The sequence below is a fragment of the Vanellus vanellus genome, assembly GCF_965231255.1.
Source record: "Vanellus vanellus genome assembly, chromosome: 4".
Lineage (NCBI taxonomy): Eukaryota > Metazoa > Chordata > Aves > Charadriiformes > Charadriidae > Vanellus > Vanellus vanellus.
Genome location: NC_138909.1, coordinates 32,752,959 through 32,773,789, shown reverse-complemented (window position 1 = coordinate 32,773,789; position 20,831 = coordinate 32,752,959). Strand labels below are relative to the sequence as shown.

General features: G+C 38.1%; 1 protein-coding gene across 2 annotated transcripts in view; it reads left to right on the top strand.

Annotated features, from left to right (window-relative positions):
• Positions 1-20,831, top strand: part of GRID2 (glutamate ionotropic receptor delta type subunit 2) — a gene marked incomplete at both ends in the record, with an annotated part of 746,220 nt that overhangs the window by 516,966 nt on the left and 208,423 nt on the right. For both annotated transcript variants that reach the window (XM_082482247.1, XM_082482246.1), the window contains one exon: positions 4,866-4,985. In XM_082482247.1, coding sequence (XP_082338373.1) covers positions 4,866-4,985 — 120 coding nt within the window. The remainder of the gene's footprint in view (positions 1-4,865; positions 4,986-20,831) is intronic.

Below are 20,831 nucleotides of genomic sequence, written 5' to 3'. Positions count from 1 at the left end.
ATAACCATATTTCGGGAAAAAAAAAAAAAAAAAAAAAAAAGAGGGAGTCTGAACAGGAGCTGTGAGAGCAAGTACAGTGTTTTTCCAACTGATGATTGGCAAGCTGACGTTCCCAAGTGAGGTCCTGACTGCTAGGTAAATAGTGCTTTCTTCAGGGACTTACAGTTTAGTAGTGCCTAAGCATATATAAACTGTAGTTTGTCTTGCCAGTCTAGACGGGACTCAAGTAGGCTTTAACTGTATTGCCAGGCTTTATAACAGCTCTGCAAAGCCCAGAGCAGTGATCAGAAACATAAGTAAAACATTTTTGTCGTAACAACTGACATTTCACTCCACTTTTAAATGTGTCAGGAAATTGCATGGTTGCAGCTCAACCTCGGAGGAATTTGAGAGGGTAGATAATAAATGTGTCTTCATTTTTCCCCAAATAGCATTGTTTCTGTAAGTTAAATGGAATGAAAAATTTCTTTGACTCTTACCCCATTATCATAATTAACGCTAAAATAACTCGGAAAAATCTCATCAGGAAGTCACTGGATCAGTAGCTGTCATACAGATGGCCATTTCCTCTGTGACCTCCTTCCACTGTGCATTAGCAGAGGGATAGAACACATGACATAAATCAAGTAAGTGTTTTAGAGGGATCCGCACTGTGAAAGACTATGCAGAAAAATTGGAGCAGTGTCCGGAAACTCTTCCTGGTAATACGCTGTGCCACTCCATCAGCCCTAAGCAATAAAACAGGCTCCTGTAAGCCTCATGAAAAGGCTGCGTGGGACAATGAGGACCAGTAGAATTATAGAATCATTATGACTGGAAAAGACTTTTCAGATTATCAAGTCCAACCGCTACCTAACTCTGCCAGGCCCACTTCTAAACCATGTCCCTGAGCACCATATCTAGACGGCTTTTAAATACATCCAAGGATGGCAATTCAACCCCTTCCCTGGGCAGCCTGCTCCAGTCTTTGATAACCCTTTCAGAGTAGAAGTTTTTCCTAATGTCTAACCTAAACCTCTCCTGGCGCAACTTGACGCCGTTTCCTCTTTTCCTATCAGTTGTAACTTGTGAGAAGAGACCAATGCCCACCTCTCTACAGCCTCTTTTCAGGTAGTTGCAGAGAGCGATAAGATCTCCCCTCAGCCTCCTTTTCTTCAGACTAAACAACCCCAAGTCCCTCAGCTGCTCCTCATAAGACTTATTCTCAAGACCCTTCACCAGCTTTGTTGCCCTTCTCTGCACCCTCTGTAGAGAGCCGTAACAGCATTGCCTGGCCTGCAGGGTCCAGCAAGGTAGGTCCCAGGTAGGGAGGAGGCGTCAGGACCTTTAAGAAGTTTCCAGTCCGTTTTAGTATTGTTGTTGGTATTATATGGGCGGTTCTTCACAGTTTTGGCTTTCTGCCTCTGCCCTTTCCAAGTCAGGAGCATTCCCATCTAATCTGAGCTCTTATTACACTATTTGCAGATGTACACAGTCTAGGAAAGAAAACTCTAATCAAAGACACTCTTACATGAGAAATTTTCAAAACATGCTAAAATTGGCAAAATAGATGAATGAGAAAAATTGTTGTTGTGGTTACTGCTGGATTTCAGGCAAATAAAAATAACTGACAGACTGAGTTTGTATCTTGCCCCAACAGTTGCAGCTATTTAAAAGTCAAGGTAAATAAACTTACACAATGGTTTTAGATAAAGATTCAGTTCCAACATATGGTAGGTAAGTCTGTTAACCTGTACTATATGTTAGGGGCCATGTTTTTCCAAAGAATCCTGTGTTTTCTTAAAAAGTGGATTTCATTGCTTCAAATGTAACTTCTTCAAACGTTTTTTGTGTTGGTTTTTTTTTTAATCATATTTGCTCAAATAAGGACAAAGGTTATAAATTTTTCAAAGTTGACTAAAATTTTTAATTGCTGTCTCAAGTTTCATAAAATCATTTACATTTTAGACATGATTCTATCTTCATGTCCCATAAATTACTGGGAGCTCTCTCAAGCTGAAAAGTAAAGTAAGTTTAATTTTCTATATTCAAAGTTCCCAATTTAATACTACTTTTTCACAAAATAAGAAAAAAGGAAAACACTTTCTGCTGTTCAAAGCATCTGTGTTAAGAGTTGTGTTTTTGTTGAATACTTCCTTTCTTTTATAGTTTTGTTCCAGACTTTTCCCTTCCTTTTTCCAGACCTTGCTTGTGGCTTGCTTGACATCACAATGCAGCTCAGGTGGTCCATAACAGTTTAATTAATTTTCACACTTTACCTACCTCAGACCCACAGGTTTAATTCACATGGTGAGGGGAAAAGTTTTAGGAAGTAATACAGGAAATGTGAAGTATAATGCAATAAAAGTGTTATATCATAAGGGGTCAGAGTGGTGCAGGACTAGAAAGAAGTATATGCTGTCAAGGAGAGCAAGTGAGGCAGATGGAGGCTTTCAGGGGTCAGATGAGGATCCCAAGCCTTGTGAATCTGTAATGCTTTGCAGGCATTTCTATATCACGTGTACCATGAAATTCTGGCTTAAATTAATCAAAAAGCCAGATGAGACCATGTGAGCGAAAAGGTATGTGGAACAGGTTTTTATTTTTGGTTTGTCAACAGGATGACAAACCTTATGAGGAACGACTGAGGGATCTGGGGTTGTTTAGCCTGGAGAAGAGGAGGCTGAGGGGAGACCTTATCACCCTCTACAACTACCTGAAAGGAGGTTTTAGAGAGATGGGAGCTGACCTCTTCTCCCTGGCGACAAGTGGTAGGACAAGAGGAAACGGGTTCAAGTTATGTCAGGGCAGGTTTAGATTGGATATTAGGAAGCATTTTTTCACTGAAAGGGTTATTAAACATTGGAATAAGCTGCCCAGAGAGGTGGTGGATTCACCATCCCTGGAGGTGTTTAAAAAAAGGGTAGATGAGGTGCTTAGGGACATGGTTTAGGAGTGGTGGTGTTTTTATCAGGGTAGGTTAATGGTTGGACTTGATGATCTTAAAGGTCCCTTCCAACCTCACTGATTCTATGATTCTATGAAGTCATATTTAAGTTAGCAGAATAGGTTTATATTTGTGAAACTCAGTTATTTACCTGAGGATATGTTCAAATGATTTTGTAGGTAAACACAAGCTTGTTCTGTCTTTACTCTGAACCAGCCAGAGGTGTGCTAACCCCAATCTAAAAACCATGAAGGTGTGATTATTACAGGACTATGCTCAAGCTAATAAGTAACCTCAGTGTCGTGCTCTCCATAGTGACATGCATCAAAATTGCCTGGCTGGCTCTCACTGAGGTGAAACGACCTGGAGTCTTCCTGCAAAAGACTGAGCAGATCTACCCTTAATCAGGATGTGGTTTTTCTCCTTTTTTTATTAAATTCTATTTTTATTGTCGTATCTCATCCAAAAAGTAAATATTATAGAAATATAATATTAAATATATATTAAAAAATATATACACACAAAGTATTATCTTGTTTTTAACTGAAAATGGCACTTTGTGATATATTTATGTATTAGTCCGTGACAATACTATTCTCTAGTAAGTTTTAAAGGTATTATCCCAATGATCCACTTCTTCATTTTTATTATAATCATACTAATGTTTTATAAAAGGATGACAACATTTTGTTAGTTCATACTAATCTGCACTGGAGATGCAAATTTTCTACACCTTCCTGGATTTTCTCCGGCCTGAAGATGGGGGAATAGAGCTTTTAAAATCATGATTCAGCAGGGCTCACCTGCTTAGCTAGGTGGCTTATATTGCAAGAGTTTATTTTCCAGTTTTTTCAGTTCAAATAATAAAACTCGTAACTGAGAGAGCTATCACAACTGCAAAACTCTTGCCTTATGTTTTGAAGAAAAGCTATGCATTTCATAAGGTTTCTTTTCTTGTACATGTTTAAAACATTGTTGAAGTTTTTTTGAGGGAGTGGGTTAAACAGTAATTTTCTCTTGAATCTGAGAAATGAAGACATTTTTTTAAGGCTAAAGGTTTCATTGTAGGCATTTCATGTGGCTCTGTTGCTTTTACAGTTCAGGTCATCGCAGTGCTTATACAAAGATGAAATGTGTGTCATGTTGAATTAACCCTGGAATATATTTTGAGTATTGTTGTGGCATGTATAGCCCTTTCAACTCTGATTCTTTACAGTAAATATTCACTGTTTCATCTTTAGTAATTTAACCCCTTCTGACAAAAAGAAAAGTAAAAGCTAGCTTGGAAATATGCTACGTTGTTGCTCATCTCATGCATTGTCAGTAGCAGAGAAGAGATGTGGAGGAAAACAGAAAAATCACTATATTCAGCTAGACAAGCCCCTCTTCATTTGGGCAAATCACTTGTGCTGGGCTCAGAAAACACCCAACTTGATCCAAAACTGAACCTGATCTTATGTGGAAATCTCTTTTGGGTGAGAAACATTTGAGGGGGGGGAAAGGCAAAAATAAACAAAACTAATTTTTGTGCAATTTCTTTTATATATTTGTCTTTAGATTTGCTTCTGCTAAAATTAGTTCCAAAACTATTTTTTTTCTTCTTCTAATGGAACTAGAATGTCTAGACATATACACTGATGGGTCAAAGAACAAAAATTGGAGTGCAAATACACTAAGAGTGACTATTGCTTATATTGCATCTGCTTAGCATTGCTGAGTTTGATTTTTCTGTGAAGAGCTTAAATGATGCAGGAACAATTTAGGTTTCAGAATTTTTAGGGAACTGCGGTCTCTGGAACACTGTGCTAATTCTGGCAGTTGTGTACGTATTCTGCGTGGTTAGTGCACAGATCCCTTGGAGAAACAAAAGGTTGTTAATATTGGCTACTTCTGAGTTTTCACTCCATTTTTTTTTTTCCTTTCTTCTTTTTCCCAATAGGGTGGAGTGAATGGCTTGACTGGAGAACTGGAGTTTGCAGAAAATGGGGGGAATCCCAATGTGCATTTTGAAATTTTGGGGACAAATTATGGAGAAGATCTTGGCAGAGGCATCCGCAAGGTGAGGCTACATTTATTCAGACAAAAGACTATATTTACTCTTTTTTTTTTTTTTTTAACACCTTTCTTATGTTCCATGTTAATAGAAAACTGGTTGATGACGGATAATGTGGTGTTGTGTATCACTAGGAGGCTAAGAAATGGGAGTGAAGTCTTGACCTTCGAGATGCCCATCTATTGTATTATTGCAAAGAGGCTGTGCAGTAGGTCATGTTGATCAAAGTGGTGTTTGTAGTACGGAATGCGTTAAGCTGCTGGTTGACTGTCCCAAAAGACCAATGGAAGCTGTTGTTTTGTAACCCTTGCAACCCATTTCCAAAATAGCAAATTTTACACTTAATTATGTTTAGAGCATCCAGATTGACATTTGATACTTATGGTCTAAGTCAGATCCTTCAACTGTTAGATGATTAAAATTCATAGTTACAGAAAGAGAAAATCTGTTGTAACATAGAGAAAATTTCTGTAATCTCTTGTCTTCGTGGAATCAGTACACAATGTTTTAGTAGAAATTAACTTCTACAGATTAAGTGTAATGTTATGTATTTAGCTGCCAGACACGGTCCAAATACTTGGACTTAGGTTGTTTGAGGAAATGGCATACAACTCCAGCAAAATTACTTTTTCTTGGCATTTCAGTTTTGCTTGTCTAGAGGAAAAAAAAAAAAAAGTCCTGTGTAAGGAATGGTGGAAGCAGGTCTATATTTGCAATGCATATCCTTCACTTTGGACAGCTGCCCATCTAGGATGGCAAAAGTAGAAAAAAATCGCGTGTTAGCTCTTAGGAAAGTAAAAGACTAATAGGCTCTTCCAGGAACAACTCTCCTTCAAAGACAGACCTCCTGAAAGATAATACCAAGATCTTTTCATTTAGTGTATCAGATAACACTGGTTTTTATATTTGAGAAACCTGAAGTGATTGAAAGCAAATGACGGAGAAAGTCATCTTAATATAGGTAAACTGGTTTCATGTGTCAGTGTCACTATATGATGAAGTACATAATTTTTCTGCATACCTTCTGCAGTAATAGATAAGTGCTCTGAAAGAAGGGAGGGAGAAATAAGAAGTTAAAAGTGGCTCTAAACTCCTGACTTCTGTCTCCTTTGCTATTCATTGGAATTGTTATTCCGTTCCTGCTGTTTCATCTGTTGTTAATACCTTAATGTACACATGTGCTTATAGCTATGTTGCCTTGAGCAGAGATCCTGACAGATGCTTCGGAAACTAAATGGAACTGGATCTTGATATTTAGAGCTGCACTTTGCAAAGTCTTTAGGTGACCAGAATGTTGGATGAGTCCTTATTCCCTCACCTATAAATTCAGTCTTTTTCAACATATTTTGGCTTGATTTATTTTCCATGCTATGCATCGAGGAGCTATTTATTCTTTAGAGACCCCAGGTAGTCCTTCCTAAGACAAATCTGTATCTCTTCATTTAATTTAATTGGTTGACTTTGGCTGGTTTTTGTCTTCAGGCCTGTCTGGGTGAATGCCTGAGTGAAGCACTAAATTGCGTTCTTCCATTTCACAAAAAGGTAGGAGAGGGAGACCCACAGAAAGGTCTTGGAAATAGAGAAGTGCAAAAAGGCTTCCTAGTCTTTCTAACTATTTTCTGATGGTATAATTCAGATTTGTATTGCAAATTTAAACTATGGTACAGTTGGCTGTTAAAGAAGAGATTAATGACCATAGGCACACATAAGTTGTGCAAAACAGTGAGATAGTACGAACAGGCTTTTTGGATCTTCCTTGTTTACCCTTTATCATAGTTCAAGGACAAAGAGACATTCACTGTCTTTGAAAGGAAATAGATTTGAAGTTGGTCAAAGGGAATAGAGTTTTCCACAGAATATAATTAGACCATGAAACTCAGTGTCACAAGATCCTGTTCAGGAGAAAACCAAAGCTAAAAAGTAAGATGCTGAAAATATGTAGGTTTTTCTTTTTATGTTTGCTGAGATGAGCATTTAAAATTAAATGTAGAGATTATAAGAAAATTTTCCAGTTGAAGGTTGCTCTATAAATGTCTATCCTTAGAATTTTGTGATACGCTGCAGCTGGTTAAAAAGAAGAAACTGTCCAGAGCAGAACAGATTTAATCTGTTCCAATTTTTTTTCTAAACAGCATTCAGTGATCCAGAGAAAGCTTTAGAAAGAGTCCTGGTGTAGAGAAACGAATTTTCTTCAGAAAGAAATTTCTTGTATATATTGTGAGAATGTGATAATTGGTCCTGAAAGAGTCTTTAAAAAAAAATTCAGAATAATTCCAATTATTGTATTTTATTTTTTTTACACTAAATTGAAAAGTAAAAGGATTTTAAATAAATATCGTATTTATAGTCAATATCACAAAGTTAAAAAAACAAGCTGGGGATGAAACTTTTGGAGGGGAAAATGCCATATGTTGGTTTTACTTTTTTGACAAAAGTTCACATATTTTTGTCTTTGATTAGTTTTTACCTTACAGTGTATGAACCACTAGTGTTGGAAGCAAATCACAATAATTACAGGAGTCAAATATATTTTTGTTAGCTACGCTAATTAAAGTACACTTCATATTTTCATGTATTTAGTGGTCTGACTACAGAACTACCTAACCATTTTTATTTCTCAACTCTAGTGGAAGCAGCTGCAATTAGTAGACTGACTGAAATTTCAAAAGAAACTCATCTTCCCTAATTAACATGTTTCCAAGTACTTTTATAAGAGATAATGAAGGGTGAGATCATGACAAAAGGCCCATTGAAGTCATTGGGACTAGAAGTTCACACCGAGTCAAGTGTGTAAAGAATTTATTCTTTTTCTCTTCTGAGGAACAATCAATTGATTTTAATTAAAGCAAGTAAAATTTTAAAATGCACTCACATTTCTCAAGAGTCCAAATTCAGCTTGAAATAAGTTCTGTTTGGATTCGAGAGTCATTTGGTTACTTCTGAAAAATTCACTTGTATTCATATTCCTAGGACTCAAAAAAGCAAACAATTTAGGAAACCTAACAATTTATCTTTGTGTTTGTTTTTATTGGCCAAATTGAGCCACGTACCTAGCAGAAACTATCTGCAAGTTCACTCCTTCAATTTTCGTGGGCTATTGTCATACCTGGAAGCAGTGGGAGCGTTCCTGTGGAAGTTCATTGTGTTGGGGTCCTTCCTCTAGTGATGACTTAGCAAATTCAGGAGTGGGACTTGCCTGAAATAAAAATTTTGTACTGTTTTGTCTGTAAATGCCATCCATCACCTTGCCAACCATGGATTGTTTAGGCTATATGTGTTGCCAGAGTTGTGTATTTGGAGTAATACAGTCAAATTGCTGCCAGATACTGATTTTATTGACACCGGTAGCATTACCATCCCAGAGGAACTGCAGAAAAACTCTTGCTTTTATACATCATGCTGCGTCTTGCATTTGTGCAGATATAGTTATATTCAGTGGGAGACACGGGTGTATTTCTGACATTTCTCTGTTGGCATTTGTCTGTTGGTATTTGACATTTGAGTATGTATTCTTTGACATTTAAATTTCACTGCAATACTTTTATCTATACCATTGAAATAAAAGCTGCCATTCCTGTGAATAACCATCCAACAAACAAATGAACAAAAGGGATTTGATGGCTCAGAGGAGTGCTGTTATATCTTAGCGGTGTAGAAAGCAGCACTGCAGAAATAAAGTGGTTTTCATGTTTCTTCCAGTGCTCCTTGTAATTCAGAATGGGCTTGTCCTCAAAGGCTCTGTGCTACACCTTTTGAAGTTTAGTGTACTTTCGTCCTGTTCCCACACTGGTTTTCTCGCCACGTGTGGACATTTGGAGATCATGGTGCATTTTGCTCTGCCTCCCTATCACTGTTAGCATACACCTTCCTCCTGTGCGTTTCTCTTCTCTTCTGAAGATGGTTTCTGTCCTTTCCTCCCAGCCAGGGAATGAGATGACACACCAGGCTCTTGCATCTCTTCCTCTCTGCACCAGGATGTCCGTGTCAAGGCTTTCTTTGCATTTAGGACGCCTAGGGATGCCTTGGAGCAAGGATAGATCCATGGGCATGCAGGAAGCCGGACACCTTGGGTGGGGCACCTGGGTAACCCAGCATGCTTTGCGCTCTCCTCATTTCTCCAGTTAGGATTGCAGGGCTCTGTCCTAAATGGTTTTAATTTGATGACCTTAAGGAGGAAATGCTATTTGTTTTAATCTGAGGGATACCTGTAGCGCCAAGCGTTTTATGTGAATGCGACCGAAGACCTTTGGCCGTAATGCCTGACCAATGCGTTGTTCCTCTCTCCTTCGGCCAGTGTGAATGGCAGGGCCTTCCCTGTGGGTTTAGTGCATGCAGCTTTTTATTTCACAGGTTATTAGGGGTTACGTGGAACATTCTATAGTTGTGTTATATGTTCAGATACGGGAAAATTGCATCGCATTTTTTTTCATTCTAGTAAAATAATTGCTACTTCCACTTCATCCGAGAACAGTTGTTGATTACAACAGTGGCATTGCTTTGTTATCTGGTATATATTTTTTTCTTACATTTGCAACTCGAAGCAACATATATTCCAAATGTATATTTTGATCTTGAGGAAGTTGCTGTCTCTTCTTATAAAGTTAAAACTTACTTTTTGCATCTTTTATCTGTTATTCCCTTTTGTTTCATTAGGAAAAAAGAGAAGTTATACAGCTCTGCTGACAATTATTAAGTAACACTATTTAATAACAAGAGCGGACAGAGTATTTTCTTCTTGGTTAGCTACTTGAGGTAAATGATGGGTTCACCTGTTCCCTTTGTGATCACAATCAAAGGTAGAGCTCTGTAATGTGATTTAAAAAACGTATATATATCAGCACCTGGTACTTTAAGCTGTGATCTGTTTCAGCTGTTTCTAAAGGCTGACGTGCAATTTATGATGTGACTGAAAGATATACTTGCAATTTGCAGAGACATTACTGATGGTGTATTTTTTAGTGAGTTGAAAAGAAATGTTGCTGTGTCTGACTGCTTTGCCTTTAGTGTTGATAGAAAAGATGGACCTGGCACAGTACTAACATGACACTCTCTGTAAAGCAACTTTAAATACATAAGCAGCCTGCTAGAAATTAAATAAACTACTTAGTACTAAAGGTAAAGAGGTAATTAAATACCTTGGTGAACTGGGACCTGCTGTTCCAGTTCAGCACAGTACTTAAATCTGCTGTAAACCTGCTGAAGAGTATGATTTCCTTTCTTTATTTAGTGCTATGCAATAGGTGAAGATACGGTGACTGATTCTTCACTTTCTGCTAGCTTCTGCAAATCTTTTGTGAAATTTCAGTGAAATTTCATTTGGGAATTTGCATGTTATCACAATGAAACTAGTGTTAGTATAGAACTGTGATTTACTTGAAAGCGCACTTCTGTTTAGCCTAAAAGTCAAACTAAATGCATATTTGAGTCTAATGGAAAAAAATGCCTCTATCCATAATTGTATTCCTGAATTTAAAAAAAAAAAAATTGAAAAGTTTAAAAAATTTTCCTCTCTTGGCTTTTGTATAAAGCATTTTCTTTTAAAATCTGAGACTGCTGAAAGAGAGACAGCCTAACTCAAAGTAATCAATAGTGTACCATCTGGAGAATTTGTCAGGTTTTGGAGACTCTGATTCAGATGGGGTGTGGAGAATCTAAATCTTGGTGCTGGACTGCCCAGGTGCCTGCCCTGACCCTGGGCTCTCTGTCTGGAGGAGTGAGTATTTCAGTGTTCATAACAAGTGCTAAGTAAAGAAGCCAGAGAGGGATTCAGTGGCTTGGTGGATGCTACCACATGAATATGGAAGACCAAGGTTCAAATCCTTCTTCTAGTGATCGTTAATAAATGCAGAGCAGAGCTGCTACTACAGGTGGTGTTATAAGCAAAGTGTTCCATGTGAATTATTCACCTGTGAAGCAGGATGTCCACCAGGAATACATAAGAGCAAGGATCAGGTTTATGAGCAAAATCACCCAGAACACAAACTCTCAAACTCCAAATTAATGCTCACAAAGCCAAGGAAAGCATAGTGCACTAGAGACACATTATCCCACCTATTTCTCCTTAGAAGCAGCACAGTCGGCCGTGTCTGCTGAGCTCCAGTGTGCTCAGGCATTTGAACATAGCAGGACCTGTTGTAAAACAGAATGGAGATTTTAGGCTGCAAGACAAGCAGGTGTCCAGATTTTCCAGCCTAGAATAATAAGGTTACGTGCCTGATTAAAATTCAACTCAAATAATTAAGATACAGGTTTATCCCGTTTTCAGCATACAGGTGGATGGCTTTTAGCAATGACATTTATAGGGCTAGAGGAGTGGATTTGAACCCCAAAAAAATCTGTCAAGCCTTTGAGTAACTGTAGCACTCTGGAACGAAGAGGGGTTTGCTTCTGTATTGGGAACAGTGGGGAAAAAGGGAAAATACAGGGTGGTGGAAGTGGAGAGTACAGTGGGACCCTGGGGAGAAAGATTGATGTCAAACAGAAATTCCCCTTGTGGCCTTGGTGCTCTGTAGTATTTCTCTTGCCAATTTTGGCAGGGATGAATCCATCTCTTTTGCTCAGAATTTCCATTCTTGTCAAAACGGATATGAATGTTCTTACTGAAAACTGCTTTCAGTGGATTGGGAACTGCCGATTTGGACTGATTGCTTTCATTAGAAAGAGACAAATCTTTTTTATGCACTTTAAATTATATAGTTTCATGGGGTTTATTCATTTTTTTGTTAATTGGGGTAAGAGGTTACACTTTACCCATCTCCTGTGGAAAATGTAGTTGTCTTGACAGCAAAGGACAGGAGAAATACTTTCCACTTTCAAAGTTGTTTTTAATTTCCTTTAATATCTTGTTATGACAATGGAAACTTGAGAAAGATTAGTCAAAAAAAAATAATTAAAATAAAAACAACCACCTTGGAATTGTATCACTAACTCTTGTTTTAAGTTGATGCTGCTAGACAAGTGCCTAACCACGGTGGCCCCTATGTCATTATTCTGTGCTTCAAAATGGGAATAAGAGCAAAGAATGATACTGAACTTTATTCATTTATTTTTCATAGCAGAGAGTTTTTTTGCCCTTAAAATTTTTGAATAGCAGAAATAGCATGGTGGTTTTTAAGTAACTATGGTGGGAAACAGAATTTGGATTTGAATGTTGATCAGGTTAGTGTAGCACGTGTAACTTGATTCACGTCTGTTAGACATTTTTCCTTCATTTCTTGGTTCCTCTCTTCCTCTTGAATTACTCGCAGCTGGCCGCAGGTCAACCAGGCCGAGGGATTATACCACTTTTATTTTTCCAAACTCAATGTTTGCAGTTAGTAACCCTTTACGGTTTTTGGTATGATCTGTTGGGACACTTTAGAAACACCTTTACTGTGGTTATATAGCTGCTTTGTCTGCTCGAGTAGCTGTGAAAGCCTCCTGGTGAACATGGATCTGCAGAACTGGCTGGCAAGTTGTGGTGATTTTTTATCCTCAAATACTTCAGCTGAGCAAATTAGCTTTGTAACTCACTTCAGAGATCTGAAGTGCTTGGGAACTTTGAAGTGCTTCGAAACTGACATTTTGAATAATGTCAGAAGGAACTGCGTATGATTTAAGAATGGACTTAATGCTTCATTGACCTCTCAGGCAGTAATGCTTCTATGCGATTTTGGAAATCCCATTAGGGACTTCTCTTCACCTTTAAGGGAGCACTCAGTGGGTGCTGCTTCGAGAATGTGGTTCATCATCCTTGAAATTAATAGGATAAAACACTTAACTTGGAATTACTTGTTTTAAGGTGGGGCTTCTCAATGTATTATAGGTACCTTTCAGAATTAAAGCTTTCAAAAGTTTTCAATGCTGGTCTTTTGCTCTTTAGAGTTAGTTTGTTTTCAGTCAAAGCTATCATCTGATGAAAATTGCTTCATTTCATGAATACTTGTAACTGGAACAAACATACATTTTCCAGTAGTAGGAGGAAGTAATAAGGGTATTTAACTCTCCATTCATCCAAAAGAAGGGGGTGTTGCAGCAAATTTATGATGTGATGAGGGAGATAATAACTATATCTTCAGGAAGTTAAATATTTCCATCCAAATTTGTATGTAAATTGGGTATCCTAGTCAAAAATTAATAGTAATTGGAAAACCATGTAGACAGGAGAGAGGGATGATAAAAAATTGAGCTGCTTCTTTTAACAAGAGGCATGAAGAGATAGTAGTAGGAAATGGGTCATTTAGCTTTAGCTTTTGAGGGTGGTGAAGGGCATTGTTCATTTCTCAGAATTAAGAGCTCAGTGCACAGCCCTGGGAAGGCTGATACATCTAAGGGTTATAACACAGATCTTAGTCCATAATACATGGAAGTAGAACTACACATATTTCACAGGATTTGATAAATTGCTTTTTTCTTCAAGAACCACAAGTCAAGACTGACACAATTAGATGGCCCGCTATGTCCTGTCAACCATGTCTCCCCACAATAATGAATCATAGAATTGTAGAACAGCACAGGTTACACCTCAAAGATCATCTGGTCCAGTCTTTCAGTAAATTGTTTCTAATTTGCACATTCTGTGAGGGACTTCTCCTTGAAGGCTGTGTTGTCTTGTAGGCTGATTAATGTCGGGTGAGCCCCTGTGGTACATCTGAAAGGCCTGGAAGGCTCATGTTGATCAAAATTTTGCTGGTACAAGTTTTAAAGTAGGCAGAACTGTCGTCTTTCGCAGTAAAATCTTTGTTCCAAGCTAGCCTATTCACAGGAAAATATGAAAACGTGTCTTATTAGACAATGAATATTTGTGTATAGCAGAGATGAAAGCAAGCTGATTTGGGTTTTATTTAGTTTTTACGGAGGGGGGGGGTTGTTTGTTTTTAAAGAGTGTGTTTCTTTGATCATGATGCTCAACGATATTTTGTTGACAGTAGTAGACAGCATTTTCCTGCAGTGGGGTAAGCAGCCCTGATAAGCCCAGTGACCTTTGCCGCTGTGGCCATAGAGTATTCAGTATCACTTTCTACTAAAGCAGGGAAAACCCAAACCCAAACTTTTAATCCCTTTAGTCCTCCCTTCACAGGCTGTGGAATCTAGAGGAGCTAGCCAAGTCTGAGCTGGTTGGGAAACTGGTAATTGAACTCGGTGAAAATACAGGGCCTGTGGATTTCCACTGAGAGCTTCCTCTATATATCTGTATATCTAGAGAGAGAGAGAGACAGAGATGTAATATCTACCACCCTCAGCCTCCGCAGCCGTGGGAGTAGACTTACAGTGGGCAGGAACGTGAAAACGTCCATTAACAAATACACAAATACAGGCTGGGTGGAAAATAGGTTGAGAGCATCTTTAAGGAGAAGGATGTGTGGGGTGTTGGTTGATGAGAAACTCAACATGAGCCCGCAATGTGCGCTTGCAGCCCAGAAAGCCAACCATATCCCGGGCTGCATCAAAAGAAGCATGGCCAGCAGGTTAAGGGAGGTGATTCTCCCCTTCTGCTCTGCTCCGCTCCCACCCGGAGTACTGTGTCCAGCTCTGGAGCCCCCAACATAAGAAGGACATGGACCTGTTGGAACAAGTCCAGAGGAGGGCCACAAAGGTGATCCGAGGGCTGGAGCACCTCTCCTATGAGGACAGGCTGATAGACTTGGGGTTGTTCAGCCTGGAGAAGAGAAGGCTCCGGGGACACCTTATAGCAGCCTTCCAGTACTTAAAGGGGACCTACAGGAAAGATGGGAAGGGACTCTTTATCAGGGAGTGTAGCAATAGCATGAGGGGTAACAGTTTTAAACTGGAAGAAGGTAGATTTAGATTAGATATCAGGAAGAAATTTTTCATTATGAGGGTGGTGAGACAATGGAACAGATTGCCCGGGGAAATTGTGGGTGCCCCATCCCTCGAAGCATTCAAGTCCAGGCTGGATGGGGCTTTGAGCAGCCTGGTCTAGTGGAAGGTGTCCCTGCCCATGGCAGGGGGGTTGTAACTAGATGATCTTTAAAGTCCCTTCCAATCCAAATCATTCTGAGATTTGATGATACGGAGCTGCCAAAGGCTCCCAAATTCATCACAAGGATGTAGGCATCTATAGGCAGGTTTCAGAAAGAGTTACATTTTCAAAGAGTCAAGGGTCAGCTGTCCCCTGGTGAGAAGAGAGTGGTGCCCACCAGGGAGAACAGCTTGAGTCAATGGAGAATATCATGTTTGGGTTGGACCAGAAATTGCATGTGGGTACAGTGGATAGCTGAAGAGAAAGAGGAGAAATGCGTCAAACTGGAAATTGCTTTCCACTGTTTTTAGCACAACACACCAGAGAATACAGCAAATCTTTGTTGAGTTGGTTTTTAAGACAGATAAGAAACTAATAGCGATATTCGAGAAGACAAAGAGAAGCATCCCTGTGATTTCTACTTGGATGCTGTATCATTGTTTATAACATATTGTAGTTTCCAGCTAAATTACTCAGCTCATGTTTTTCAAAATATGGCAGAGTTTACTATGCATAAATCATAATTTGTAAAGTAAAATTTTTGAATTACATTCTCTTCTCTGCCAAAAGAACTTCATAAGTAGAAGTGATATGTCATTTTGTCGCAATATTGCATTTATGGCAATACTGAGATATGTTTCCCATAAAGTGGTTATCGCTGTATCCTGCAATTAAAAGAATCTTAAAAGTGAATTCCAGAGATAAAAAGTTACATCTCTGTAATTGGTCAGGGCCACCTTCTTGCGCTTTTTGAGTTTTTTTACAAATAATAAAGGCAAGCACGATGGAGCTGTTGATGACTTCATAGTATTTATAGTTCTTTCATAGTGTTGAAAGATTTTTATGGTTCAGCCTTAAAATTACACTGCTCAGATTTTTGCCTCTTATAAAGCTATTATGTAATGCCTTAATCAAAGGGTAAGTTACAATAAAAATTAACAATAAATACTATTGTCATGGTGTATTCCTGCTTTAAAATACACAGCAAAAGCAATAGAAAAAAATGATATGTATTAACTCTCAAATACTTGATATTTTAATCTCAGTAAACAATGTATTTAATTTGATAGAAACACTTTTTCTGAAAAAATACAGCTTTTCAGGAAATTGTAAGCACTAGGAAAGCTTTGAAACTCTTTAGGCTAGAATTAAATGGGGGGAAACATTATGTATTAAGGAATTCAGCATGGTGTGTCTGGCACCAGTGGGAGATGTCTGTTGGAAAATAGTCTCATCATTACTTCCAATACTAATACTCTCCATTTCTTAAAACCTGTGAAACTTATTATGAATGTTTCTATCTCAAGTATAGCAACGGATAGAATATTTTTCTTGTTTAAACAGAAAAGGATAGAATGGGATAAATTACAGAAGGTCTTCTGTTGAAATTTGAGCTCAAATTAACTTTAATTTAGGTTATATATGTAAAGCATTTTATGATTTGGTTTAGGAAAATGTAGTGTAATGTATAGAAACTGGTGCATGTTTGAGTTTAAGAAAAAATGAATTTAATAACATTTGGATTTAAACTAATAACTTACTATAATACCTTTAACACATTTGGAGACAGCAGAAACATTGAGAGTAAAGTGCATGGTACAGGAAATGGTGTCTGTCTCTCCTAAACCCTTGGAAATAAAGCCCCCTTGTTTCTTCATGGACTTATCCAATATTTCTATCTGGGAGAGATGGATAAAAAAGCTAAAGCAAAACCAGAGATTAGGAGCCAAGCCATGGCTAGAGCAAGACATAAGGGTTGTTCTGCTATGGCTGGGCCATTCGCTGTTTCACGAGCGATCCCAGTGTTACTGCAGACATTGCCCGAGTTCTCTCCTCTGTTACTGCCACACCCCGCTCTCCTGTGCTAATCATCCTACCCTTTAGGTGTATTATCTTGGGCAGTTTCGTGTGCTTCCAATTCATTTACCCTGCTCTTTGCCTCTTTGTATTTCTTCCATCTCATCTTTGCTGCTTCATTGTGTCCCTTGAAGCTCAGATCTCGTCTCATCTTGGCTGCGTTTTACTGATCCGGGCTGGACCAGGCTACTTCTGCACCTTATATACTCATAAAGCTGTTAGCCTGAAATGCCAGATTTCGGTTTTCTCTGTTTTGAGTCGGTTTTGGTTTTTTTTTTTTTAAATGCACTTCTATAATAATTAATGCACTTATAGCTCGTAAAAATCTGATTTAAGTATGCATTCTAATGGAGTGCCTTAATAATGAACTGTAAGTGTTTTATATGAATATTTTCATGCAATGTGCAGTCTGTATACACCTCTGCTGGTTTTGCACTGTTAGTTGATTGCTTTTAAAAATGGTAGATTGTATTTTAAAGCCTTGATGCTGATGTTTTGCATCAGTTTGGCTCTGTAATGGATCAGTACTCTAAATTTATTAGTATTCTGAATCAGTACTCAGGTACTCTTAGCTCTAAATTTATTAACTACAGATAAAATGTGTAACTTCCCCGTTGAATGTGCATATCTGAGATCTCATTAGTCGATTGATTTTAAGCTGTGTATTATGTTACTTGAGACAAATATTTGACATAAACATACAAAGTAAGAAAATAAATATTTTAGTTAGGATCTAGTTTAAACAGCATATACCCATGATTAAACCGCACTTATCACTCATTGGAACAGTGTCAATTAATGCAATTTTGTTAAAATATTTATTAGCTTCTTAAAGGGGGTATCAGTCCCACTCGTGCCACAGCGGTTAAACAGTGCTAGAAACTCATTTCCCTGTATCTATTCCTGTATACCTTAAGAGTTATCTTCATCTTCCTCTTCGTCTTTGCTCTGCAACAACTACTTTGCCTTGCGATCCCCGGACCAGCCACCCAGGCCTGCTGCTAGGTCTGTGTTTCTTCCTGCTTCCTTCATCTTTTTTCCTCAGATCACAAGTTCTGCTTCTGACTGCGTGAGCCTGCTTTGCCTCGCAAAGTGCGTCACACGTAACGTTGCTTTCGCAAAGAATCACGTCTGAGAACTTCCACGCTTCGCTGCAGGGCTGTAGGAAATGGCGTAAAATGCATGAAAGGTTCATTTACACCCTGGAAAAACCTGCTCAGAAAAGGTTATGGAAGGGGTAGTCCAAGCTTGGAATTAGAGAGGGGGTCCACTTCACTGTCAGAGCTGTATTGTTTGTACGGTGGATTTTAGGTAGGGAATGGAGGTCGACGGGTGTAATTCCACAGAGTTTGCTCCAGAATGGGGCTCTAACCTGGAAAATGAAGTGCCACATGGATGGATTTTTGTTATCTCTGTAACAGTCTGTTGCGGAGGAAGAAACAGATAAGGTGGGCTTTCTGTTCTACAATGGTGATGATGTATGGAAATATTTTATCCAGAAGCCCAATCTACACTACTTTAGATAGTCAACGTGCCTGGTTGCTAGCAGAAAGATTTTAAAGTGCAGCCTTTTGGTCAGTGTAGACTAAGGTAAATTCTATTTCCCCAATATTTTGTTACCTACTTGTTCACAAATTGCATTTTCAAATATGTTTGAAAGACTAGAATAATTCGCAGCTAGTTTGGTCTACAGTAAAGTTATAATGAGTCTCTTGATACGCTTGATTCTGGATAGTTAAATTGATTTCTCTGTTTGGCCTTGGGGCTTGTTGTATGCTGAACAGCATATGGAAGTTATTGTCCTCTCTTGCTACTAACTTTACTGCTGAAGACCTTACACCCTGCTTGCTTTTAGCTTTGCCACTTATTGTGTCTGCAGGAAAGCAAACATGACAAGCCCAACTAAGTGATGGATATCTTCCCACATGAGAATACAATCTTTATGTTGCTTTGTGACTGTAGGCCACCAACAGATTGCATTAAACAGGGATTGATGCACTGAATACAAATGTTTTTAGCATCCCTACATGCTGAAGCGTTTCTGTTCAGTCCAAAGGGGAGTGAATTTCACATCAAACTGATTTCATGGCAAAGATTTTCATGCTGCTTTTACAATTTGGGAGGCTTGAGGACAAACATGATAGGAAACTTTAATAAAAAAATTCTGATCTTATTTTTCTGATAGTGTACCGCATCCCCGTTTGTTTAATGTGTTTAATATGTAACATCATACCCACATTTATTACAGATCGATTCTTCCGAATTCTTTTTGGTTCTGGTTATATATTCCTTCTAAGTTTTATTAGGCTCTTTTCGAACAGCCTTGTAACATCTAAATCGTCAGTCAGTCCATTAGTTATTAGAACTGCTTTCTAGTTTGTTGTACCACTTTTAGCATATTGAGGCAAATCATTTCTGCAAGAGAAAATGAAAACATCAATAAAGAAAACAGAGAACGTTATGACACCTTGTTAAAGGAATGTTTTTCCTTATTGTTGTTTTATTTTGTATTTTCTTATTCATTCCATTTGCCTTAGAAAGAGAGGAAAAGCCCGTATAGAAACGTCTGGTCTAGTTACATCCGTTTTAAAAAAAGGACTTAAAACTGCTCTAAACCTTCAAAGGCCATTAATAAAAAGAAGTGGAAGTGTATTTCTCTCTCTCTTTTTCTTTTCTTTTTTTTTTTTTTTTTAACACTTTTTACCATATCTTTTGCAAGATGCCTTGGGAAGTGCAAATATATTTATATATAATCATGTGCCAGATTGGCCAGGTTTTATCGTCAGTGTGACCTCTCTTAAATCCTGTACAGCATAAACCCCAAAATCTGCAGAAGACAAAATACTTTCCTGTGGTTTACATCTGTCCACTGAAAGGTTACATATTTAGTTGTTGGTCATTATCTTACTTCAGCAAAACAGTAATCTTCACCTTTTTGCCAGCTGTATTTTTCAAACTTTTCACTTTGGATAGCAAGAGAGTCAGACTTGCAAGAAGCCATTGACTTGAAGATGTTGCAGTCCTTTGGAGACCACAAATAGCAGACTTATGACAGCTATTTTAATGAAGGATTTCGGAGTAGGACAATTTAAACTTCTCAACCTAAAAGTCTTGAGACAACCTTAGGCAAAAAAAATGGATACACTGACTTCTTAAAAAAAAAAAAAAAAAAAAAATCAGTCCTGAACAGCATAGCTCAGCTGTTTACCTGTAACAAGATCATTAAGAGTGGGAACAAAAGCAGCCCTCTAACTTGCCAATTTGAGTTTTGAAAGAAGAGAAAGTATGGGATAGTGCTAAGCAATAAAGTCCCCACATTCTGGAGAAATCAGCTAATTTTGAAAATAAAGTTTTCATACTGCTAAGAGTCTGGCCTTAGAAGGCAGGTTTTCTTAATATTCTGCTTTGAAAAACCCGTTTGAAATAGAAAAAAAGCAAAATCTTATTTCATAAAAACTCATAGTTTTATCCATTATCTCTTTCTGTTTTTTTCCAGTTCCAAACACAACAGTACACTTACTTAGGGGTGGGAGAATGTTAGTTAAAAATAATACAGCATCAGTTGAATGCTCCACAGAACTTAAAATTAAATGTCTGCAGAGATTATTTGCTATCATGCTTGCTATAAAGGTATATGGCTCTTGTGTGGGATCTTCAAATAATTTGAGATATTTCACTGCCCTCTCTTGGTGAGAATTAAAACTGGTCTCCTTTTCACAAACCTTAACCCAAGAGCAGAAAGGATTTTTCCTTTGGTGCAAATGTAATTTTCTAGGAAATCACAGCAAGTTGGATATTGTGGGTTAATAGGTATCCATGAAGGTTGTGATGGTTTTACTGTTTATTCCAGCTTGAAGTTTGTAAGTGAGCTACCTGGTTTGGTCTGCGATGGGTGGACTTGTGTGTTCAGAAATATTTGTTTGTGTGGTTCAACCTTATACGAACATCACGACAATGTATTATTTTTCATAACTGTATAGAAATATTTTAAGAACACCTTAAACAAAGACTGTGTGTCTTGTGAGCAGTGAAAA